Source organism: Eptesicus fuscus, chromosome 10 (genome assembly GCF_027574615.1).
Source record: "Eptesicus fuscus isolate TK198812 chromosome 10, DD_ASM_mEF_20220401, whole genome shotgun sequence".
Lineage (NCBI taxonomy): Eukaryota > Metazoa > Chordata > Mammalia > Chiroptera > Vespertilionidae > Eptesicus > Eptesicus fuscus.
This window is the reverse complement of record NC_072482.1, coordinates 67300364-67310781: the sequence shown is the minus strand read 5'-3', so window position 1 is coordinate 67310781 and position 10418 is coordinate 67300364. Positions and strand designations below refer to the sequence as shown.

The 10418-nt window shown below is 41.3% G+C and overlaps 1 protein-coding gene across 1 annotated transcript in view; it reads left to right on the top strand.

The window, feature by feature from the left end:
- Positions 1-3600: 3600 nt before the first annotated feature.
- The window catches only part of GRM1 (glutamate metabotropic receptor 1), a 307099-nt gene continuing 300281 nt past the window's right edge, over positions 3601-10418 (top strand). Inside the window, exon 1 of the mRNA XM_028140654.2 lies at positions 3601-4300. Within this exon, the coding sequence (XP_027996455.1) occupies positions 3601-4300 (700 nt within the window). The remainder of the gene's footprint in view (positions 4301-10418) is intronic.

Sequence of the window (10418 nt, the reverse complement as noted above, 5' to 3'; positions counted from 1 at the left end):
AATTGTTTCAGCCAGCTTGAATGTGTAGTTTTTACTTGGACTGTTCTGAGAACAAATAAATCTGAACATTTAATTATTCCTTCAGTAGCAGAATCTTTTCTAAATTATGCCAATATGACATACTGTATTAAAAATACTCAGTTTTAAGGAGTACACATTAAAGCTAAATTAGATAGCAGAGACATTACATTCTTTAATCCTGGAAATCATATTTAATGATGCATGTATGCACAGAAGTCTTTGTACATTAACCATGTCTATGAAATATGCCACAACATGTTTAGGGCTTATCTTACTAGAATAGTATTATCAAAAATGGAAGTTAAATGGCTAATAAAGGAATGAGATGGGGCACTGTGAACACTTGTAAGTTGCTCTTGGAGCATACCTCTTCCTTAGGGTACTGGCAGAGAACCATTTTACCCTATGTGTGAAGACAGAAGCTTACCTTCTATTTTCCTCAAGTAAACCTATAGTTACTTCCAGAACTGAGATGTTTTAGGACTAATGTGTGTGTACCTGGTTCAATGCATTATTAATAGTATTATCAAAATGGAAGTCAAATGGCATACCTTCTATTTTCCTCAGGTACACCTATGGTTACTTCCAGAACTGAGATGTTTTAGCACTAAAGGATGTGTACCTGGTTCAGTGCATTATTAATGGAAAAAGAAAAAAAATCCTATCCTTTTTACATTGTCTAAGAAAAAAAATCCAGGAAATCTGACATATGGGGGTGGGGGTGGGGAGGAAGACCAGAACCAGAACGAGAATTAGCTTCTGTTCTTGACTGGAGACATTGTTTCCTTTGCTAAGTTTCATGGAACTTTCTAAAGGGTATTCAAAACTATCTCATATGGTTGTCCCTTCCAGGCCGACATGGCATCATTCCATAGAATAACGATGACATGGACAAGGTGGCTATAAAGGGACACACATAAGCTGATCTCTCTTCTCTACAGATGACAAAAATAGAAAGCTTTGAGCAAGAGTGGAAAGGCACACTTGTCTCCCTCTGCCCCCCTCCTCGAAGAAGCTGGGCCACATTCTGCTCAGCCACCATGTTCCCAGAGGAATGTGATTTAACTTCCACTTTTCACACAGTAAGAAGCAACACTGTAGACCTGTCGGGAGGGTGATGGCAGCCTGGGAGGATTTTGGATAAGTGTTTTTCACTCCAGTGTTTTCATGTGACCTGACTTTCATTCTCAATTTAGTTCCATCTTGACCTGGAAAATGTAGCCACGGGTTGCCTGTCTTCCTTCAGCTCACCTTGATCATGGTGTGCATCCCCCTTCTCCCCTTACTCCCACCCCATGCAACCTCTACCCCTCCCCATTGAAACCTTCTCATAGAGCCTTTCTCTAGATGTCTCCATGGGTATTTACTCTGCTTCCTTCAGAAGGGTCTTTACTTACAGGGAGAGAAAATGCATTTGGGTCCTTGAAATACATAGAAGGAATATTCACCTAAATCAGTCTTAGTGGTTCCCCAGATCTGACTTTTCATATATCTAGCAGCTGTTTAAGAACCCTATTGTAGTAAAAGAATATTCCCCACTTCTTCCTAGCACCCCTCCCCCCGCCACTCCATTAAACGACTGATTTTTTTGCATGAGATTATAGACAAGCCTTGGGTGACCTGTTTTTTAATTTTTTTCCTTCCCCCTCCCTCTTTTTTTCCTTGCGGTAAAATAGTGCTGAAGAAAGAGGGCACTAGTGTACAGCCCAGATCGCATCCTTGCACCGTCTGGATTAGAGCTGAGGCGTCTGCTAACCGCGCGTGGCGGCGGTCCTCTGACCTGGGGACCATAGCGCTGTCTACCCGGACTCAGGTACGTCTCAAGCCCAAAATTCTCCAAGCCGACACAGGTGAGCAGAAACCTCCCGGCGGTGAGAAACCCACCCCCAGTGGGAGACAGTCCCAATCTATGGGATTTTCCTCCTGGTCCCAGGGGCACCCTCGCTTATTTATTTATTTTCGTCCTACATCCCGGGAAGTACTGGAACCCATGGATGCCTGGGTTGTCTCCCTCCTTTTGCCTGCCTCACCCCACATGCTCCTTTAGCTCCTTTCTTCTCCGACTCTCACCTTGAAAAAGGAAGCCGAGCAGGGACGAGAGAGGGAGCCAACTTCAGCCCCTGGAGCAGCTGGAATTTGGCGCCTCTGTTCACCCCCCCCCCTCCTCCCCTCCCCTCCCCCCGCCGTCCCCTCTCCCCACAAGCGGCCAGGTTTGAATATGCTTGCAAGAGCACTGGCGGCAGAAGGAAGAGAATGAGGACTGAAGGGTGGTGAGGAGGCGAGGGGAGGTGTGTGTGTGTGTGTGTGTGTGTGTGTGTGTGTGTGTGTGTGTGTGTGAAGAATGCAGTGGGGGTGGTGGTTGGAAGAGCGAAGTCGGGAGCCAGGGTGGTGGGCTGTCAAAGAATTGCAACTCGCCGATCACTCCAGGCTCTGCCAGGGGAATGTCTGGGTACCTGGACCGAGCGCTGTCCAGGGTTCTGAAGGCGGCAGGGCTGGGCTGCAACCGCGACAGCAACCTTGACGCTCGGTTCCCTTTATGGCAAACTAGGCACAGCCAAAGGTCCCCATTTAGGCGAGTGCAGGGGCCCTTCCACCCCCTCCCTCCATCCCCCATCGCAGGAAACAAGTTACCTCATGTGCACCCTTCCTCCCCGAACATCTACTGTAAGCCTGACTTCTTGGGCAGGGGGAGGGGACATACCAAACTCCGATGTGCAGACTTCACCAGGCATTGCCTTAGTAACTAATATGAATCTCCTCAAGCTGGCACATTTATATTTACTACTTGGGTTGTACGCCAGTGTCTCTTCAATCCCTCAAGCTAAAGTGAAAGGTGCCTTCCTTGTTAGCGCTTCCACCTTCTTAATGAAAGAGTTTCCAAATTTCTTCTGCGAAAAAGTTGATCTTTTCAAATCCCGAAAGTTCGCTGAAGGTGAAAGATCTAGCTTCTCCGCCCATTGCTCTCTCCCCCTCAAATCAATAAGCATACCGGGTGTTTGAGGACCGGGAGGGACTTGTGGCTGGAGGAGGGGGCGGGTCGGCGGGGCTCTCTGCGTCTCTCCGGATGATGAGGGCACCCGGGGACCGGACACATCACCTTCCGCTTGGACCAGAGCTGCCTCCCAAGCGGTCCCTCCAGCCGATATCGTGATGTGCTGAGATGAATGGGACTGGGCAACTATTCGCATCACTGACCCCTGAGTTTGACACATGTGATAACTGAGCTTTGATTTTCTTTCTTTCTTGTAGACAGACAGCTCTCAGCTCACCGCTGGCTGCCACCGCGACGCCCACTGTCCCCTTGATCCGTTTACCTTGGTGCACCGGTGAAGAAAGGGCACTCGAATCCGCCTAGAAACGCCTCCCGGGAGCGGAGGTGGTCGTGGAGGACAAGGAGCGGGAGGCGGAGGGGAAGGAGGCTGTGGTGCAGGCGGCGAAAACGCTGGAAGAGCGGTGTTGGCGAGCAGGACCCAGCCGGGAGAGGCAGGCGTGGGGCGGACCCGCGGTGCGTGCCCAGAGCCGGCTGCGGGACCAGCGTGGGAACGTGGCCGGCCGGCTGTGGACGGCGTCCTCATCACCATGGTCCGGCTCCTGTTGGTTTTCTTCCCCGCGATCTTTTGGGAGATGTCCCTTCTGCCCAGAAGCCCTGGCAGGAAAGTGTTGCTGGCGGGAGCCTCGTCTCAGCGCTCGGTGGCCAGAATGGACGGAGATGTCATCATCGGGGCCCTTTTCTCAGTCCACCACCAGCCTCCAGCCGAAAAGGTGCCGGAGAGGAAGTGCGGGGAGATCCGGGAGCAGTACGGCATCCAGAGGGTGGAGGCTATGTTCCACACCTTGGATAAGATCAACGCAGACCCAGTCCTCCTGCCCAACATCACGCTGGGCAGCGAGATCCGGGACTCCTGCTGGCACTCCTCGGTGGCTCTGGAGCAGAGCATTGAGTTCATCAGGGACTCCCTGATTTCCATTCGAGATGAGAAGGATGGACTCAACCGGTGCCTGCCGGACGGGCAGCCCCTCCCCCCAGGCAGGACTAAGAAGCCCATTGCGGGTGTAATCGGCCCGGGCTCCAGCTCTGTAGCCATTCAAGTGCAGAACCTGCTCCAGCTCTTCGACATCCCCCAGATCGCTTATTCCGCCACGAGTATCGACCTGAGTGACAAAACTTTGTACAAATACTTCCTGAGGGTTGTCCCTTCCGACACGTTGCAGGCACGGGCGATGCTTGATATAGTCAAGCGCTACAATTGGACCTATGTCTCTGCAGTCCACACGGAAGGTAGGCATTGCATTTGGGGAAAGAAAGGTGCCGTGAAAGCCAGGGCATTGCATGATGTGTCCCTGGGACCATAGTATCTTTCCTGTTTGCTTGTGTTCCCCCCCAGCTCTGTGGGGGAACAGACTCTGCCCTTCTCAGCACAGGCCCACCCAGGCATTGCCTTTAATGCCTATTCTGGTCTAAATGTAGTGTAGGAAAACGGTGTCCCAAGTGTTTCTAGTGATAGAAGGAGCATAAAAGATGCCCAACTCTCCATGGACCGTGTCCAACAGATTTTGGACTTACATGCTTGTTAGCCCTCATTTTATAAGTTTGTGTTTGGTAGACTTATTTGCCCAAGGTGTCATCCCGCTCTTAAGTGACTGGCTCTGGTTTCCCGGAATAATCCAATATGAGAAATTAGACAAAAAAAATTCACTGGCCCTTAAATTGGTACTGAAATCTTTATCATGTCTTGAACAGCTGAAGGTGCTTCTTTGTCCTAATGTGCCCCTTCGTACCCACACAAGACTTCCCTTGTGAATGCTGGATTTATGCGGTCATCTCCCCCTGTATATCAGATACTTATGTTTTAAATTCTGGGGTGCCTTAGATACAAAGGAAACGTGAATAATTTAAATCACTTCTTTATTTTCTCCCCACTACATATGTTAAAATTGCCTGTATGTTTTATGAGAAATAGCGACTGGTGACCTCTTGAATTGGAGTTTTGGTTTCTAGTCTTTTTCTTTTAAACAATGTCTGCTCATTAGAATTTAAAGTTAGACCAATTATAAATTACAACTAAAAGGATAGTAGATATCAGGTTTAAAATGACTTTTTAAAAATAAAATAGGATTACCTGAGGTTAAAACTTTGGTATTTATACAGTCCTACAGATATAAATTCTCAAAGAACTTCTTTATATAAAGATTTTCTTTACTCTCTTCATCTTAGCCTATATAAATTTTTGGATAAAATGAGACTTTTGAGTCATCTGCTTTTAACTCCCTTGCTAGGTTTATGAAGAAAATGAGACCCTGGTTATACATTAATGTGTAGGATAATTCACATGTATATGCTGGCATATGAAAAGAATCTTGAGAGTATTGCTGCATTTATATTCCTTAATATAAAATTATTAAGAGAAAGGCCATTGGCATGACTTCATATTCTTTTAACAGTCACACAATATGCAGTTACCAGTGTGAAGTTTGGTGACAGAAATTAAAAATCATTCTTACTGAAGTGGTTATATGGTTTTTGTTAATGGAAACAAATGCTTTACTTTATTAAGGGAGCAGAGTTTTTATGACAAACATTAAAAAATAATGTAGAATTAATTATACATTATAATTTTCGACTTTGCTTTTGAAAAACAACTTTCTGCTGCAATATTGTGACTTCTAACAACTGACTCATGTTTCTGAATCTTAATTTTTAATAGTGAATTGCATACCTCTTTATTAACAAAAATCTTATTACTTTTGTTGAGATGCAAATTTAAGTTAAAATGTCAGTCCCTTACATTTTAATGTTCAATGTTCATTTCTTACATTTTAATGTTTAATATAGTTTCCTCTAGTGCTCAGATGAAACATCTTGAAAGCACACATTAAAAATTGTTAATTATCAGCATTAGAGAGATTTCTAAGGGGATGACAAAATCTAGAGTGAATGTGGTTTAATTAAATATTTAATAATTTTCCCTCCATTGAATTAGGTAATTGATTATAGATATTAGAAGTGTAAATTCCTCCTTCAAGAAAAAGCAATACATCCTCATCTTGATACAGTAGTTTTATTTTCCATATTTTATTATAACTTTATTTTTGGGGGGTGGTGAGATGTTGAGAAAAGACCCCCTCCTTTCTTCAATCTGTTTTCCAGTTGCATCACTTTACTAAAAATAATTGCTAATAGTGGGCTGCTTTCTGACATCTAGAATTATGTTTTTGAAAAATTAATTGGACTTGTGTTTGCCAATTCTATTGAGGAAGGGCTCATATTAAAATGTCACCCGTGTGTTAGTTGGACTTTGTTTCTTTTCTACCTTCTGACTGGTGTTGTGTGGGAGAGATAATGTCTCCATACTATTACAGTTGATTCCAGACTAGATTGTGTTCATAGAACACAGAGCTCACTTTGGTGTCTATTTTATTACCAAGAGATTATGCCATTTGCCTTGCCTTTTATATATGATATCTTATTTTCTCAAAGAGAATTTATTTCTTCTCTTATTAGACTTAATATCTGTGGAAACTAAATTGCTTTTATTTTCTTCTATCAGCAAAGAAGAAGTATCACAGCCTCCTTTATATAAGTTCTAATTGTAAATTTGTTTTTCCTGAGGTTCTGCCCTCCTGCTTCTACTGGCCTGTAGGCAGTTTTTTGCATCATTTAGTAATTTTCCTGCCTTCAGACTGATGGGGTCACCTACTGGTGATAGTTCCCTGTCATAAGACAGCTAAGACCACATATCAGTGTTGCTTCTGCCATCTGCGCACTATTTAGGAAAGCGGTCAGTTTGTCTGGGTATTAGCAATTTGGATCTTAGAAATTCTGGAACCTCCGGTGACCTTCACCTCTCCTTTCCAAATTATCTATTCTCTAGTCAATTTACCATCACAATTTCTCCTATTAGAAGTTAGCCTAGAACAGTTAATATCAAAATAACTAAGTGACTAGACTAGTGTACTTCATTTCTATGGTTAATTTTGATAGACTTTAAAATCATAGGTGGAACACCCTATTCTTTGAATGTTCCAATTTTTTTATATTCCTGTAGTAGTTCATTTTATGTCAACATAGAGCTCAGAGATATTTTCTGGTTTTGCTGTTTAACCAGCTAGAATTTAGTTGTTATATTTTTGCATACTTTTAAAATCTTCTATAATGTCATGGTGCCACACTTGTCTTCTGGTCATGACAACTGTCAGTTTATCTGACATAAGACGTACCTGCAATAAGGTCTCCAGAAATTTTGGGGGACTGATTCCTGAGGGGAATATTGAAATATTATCTGCCAAATGGTGGGGGCTCTGAAGCAATAGAATTTTATCCACAAATAAAAATTGAATGCACTTTGGAGGAAGTGAATTCTTACTGAAATGTATAAGGAGATACATTAGATAGGGACTGGAAAAGTAATTTTAAAAAGGTAATTATTGTAGAATTCAGTTATTAAAGTGATTGAGAAGGATAAAAGGTGTTCCAAAGGAATAATTTATGTGAGAATTTGTTGTGCAAAAAGTTAGGGACAAAAAGGGGTCGAAGCTACCTTCAGATTTGAAATTTTGGAGGACCAGGAGAATTTTAGTGCAATTAATAGATTTGTGATAAGTAGGTTTCCAAACCATGATCTGTTAGGTTTAAACAACATGGACTTAAATTTGATATGTTAAATATGATGTGAACGTTAACTAAGAGCACATAGATTAAAAACCAGTGATAGTTGTGAGATTTTCTATTTGTGATTAAAAAAAAAAGTGTTCACATCCAAGTAAGCCTTATTTATCCAGAACCTTGATTCTTCAGCTGACTTACCAAGGAACTTGTGAGTTGACCTCTTTAAACTCTGACCTTTTACATTTTAAACATTTTACAAGGTGGTTTTTGCAAACTATATTATATCGTTTCTAACTTTTAAAGAAATTGCTTAATTTAATAGCTAATATTCTTGAATATACCAAATAACCAGTATGAATATCAATTGTTACATGTGCTGGGATAAGTGGTAATCTTGAAGCCAGTTGAAAAATATAAAGCAACTTATTTCTATTACCAATGGCCCCATATTGACATACTTTTGAGATTTTTATATTTATTTTTGTCTTACATTGGCTGGGCTGATTAAATTCATTTTCTAAGTGATATAATCAGTATTTAGTGAAGGGCTACTATGTACAAAGGATTAAGATGAAATGCAAAGATGAGAAAGAATACACCTTTATTATTTTGAGAAAGTGTAAACTTTTCTTAATTTTTCGGCCCAACTATCAATCACTCCGTGACTTCATTTGCCTTGGAACAAATATTATAAAGAGCTTGCCTGGCCCAGCCAGGGTGGCTCAGTAGTTGAGTGTCAACCCATGAATCAAGAGGTCACAGTTCAGTTCCAAGTCAGGGCACATGCCTGGGTTGCGGGCTCTATCCCAGTGTGGGGCGTGCAGGAGGCAGCTGACCAATGACTCTCTTTCATCATTGATATTTCTATCATTGATGTTTCTTTCTCTCTCCCCTTCTCCCTACCTCTCTGAAATAAATAGCTGGCTTGCATAGGGTAGATGGTGGTGGCAGCTTCTACTTTATGTTCCTATTATGTGGCTTGCCAGTTGCCATTCTTCAGTTGCTATTCCTCTTTAGGCACTAAAATTTTTCTCTTAGTGATCTCTGGAGCTAATATACAATGACTGTTTTATGGCTTTTTAATAACTTTATGGACAGTGGCTGTGTTGGTGTCATCTTAAAGAGATTTTTCAGAAGCCATATTTCCAGCATGCCCTTTAGTAAGACCTCAGAGGGCTGGGAAACCATAGGCGAGGACAGGATAGTTTAACCAGTACCTTAGAACCATTGAAGAAACAACTCAGTGCATACTGTTCTGATATTAGATTGGAAGCAATATCTCAGTAGGAGATGTTGTCCGTTTTCAGGGAAGCTATCGTTTAAAACCAGAGTCAAGCTGAGACATGAAACCTTGTCAAAATGACGTGCTGTCTTATCCATCAAAGAGCTACCATTAGATTTTGAATTTATGTGGAAGTATTTATATAGAAGTATTTATGTGTGCTGGTTCCACTTATTTTTTACACCAAATTGTCCTTGATGAATGTCCACAGCATTTTAAATCTTAATTTACATAAAAATTATCATTTTAATTTTCTTCAGTCTCCTGGGAACTTTTGTTTTCATAAACTTAAGGCATTGTGGCACCAAATATAGCAAAGAGAAATTAGTGGCTCAAGCAGAAACTTGGTGATCAGAGATCCTCATTTATCAATTTTAAGATTATCTATTTTAGTCACTTTATGGCCAACAAATTGTAGATTCAGCACAATTATCTAAAGCAGGGGTGGGGAATGTCCAGCCTGAGGGCCATATAAGGCCCAAGAAATAATTTGGTCTGGCCCTGATGAGGCATTAGGGATTAATTAATTAAATGTTTGACCAAATACAGCAGGCTAATTTTTAAGTTGATAATTTTGTATGGCCTGAGAATGGTGTTATAAATATCCAAATTGCCCTTGGCAGAAAAAGGGTTCCCCACCTCTGCTCTAAAGGATTCAGATAACAGCTTTAACTGTCAATTGAAACACAAGATTTGGGGGAGCAGTTCTTTATCACCAAGTAATTAATTTTGTTTTCTAGCAAACACATGGCCATTTATTCATTGATAAACACATGTGTCTATTGTGTTTCAGACACTGATCTTAGTGCTAGGAACACATAAATGAAAAGAATAACAACTACTATTATTGGTAGTACTTTTATTATTATTATCCTTAAGGGTCCCATAATCTGCTGGAAGAGACATAGAACTATACAGGTTGTTATAGGCTCCTGGGTTACAAAAAAGCACATCTAGTCACTTTTTAAAAATAAATTCACAAAAAGACTGTGGGAAATACTGTATGATCATCTGAATTTTATTTGTAAAATGTGAATGGTAATTGTTGTCATATGATTACCTAACAGCAGTATTTCAGAGAACAAGGAAATGGTATGTATTACTACCTGTCATCTGTTGTTATTAAACTGTCACCTAATAGATGAATTCTTAAGGTATTAGCCCTTCTTGACTGATGAATATTGAGCAAATGCATGAAATTTGTTAATCAGGTATAGGTTTTTTACCCTAAAACCTAGTAACATAAGATAAAAATGAAATTCATGGTTAAAATAAAAGTGCAGCAATTGTCATAGCTTTTAGAAAGCTTTCTCATGCTACAAATGAGAAAACAAAGGTCCAGGGAAATGAAAATGACTTGCCCAAGACCATAAAATGTGTTAGTATGTTAGTATCAAAGGCAGGACTAATACAGCTTCCTGTTAGATACTTTCTTTTTTTCTTTTTTTTTTTTTTTTTAAATATATTTTATTGATTTTTTTCACAGAGAGAAAGGGAGAGGGATAGAGA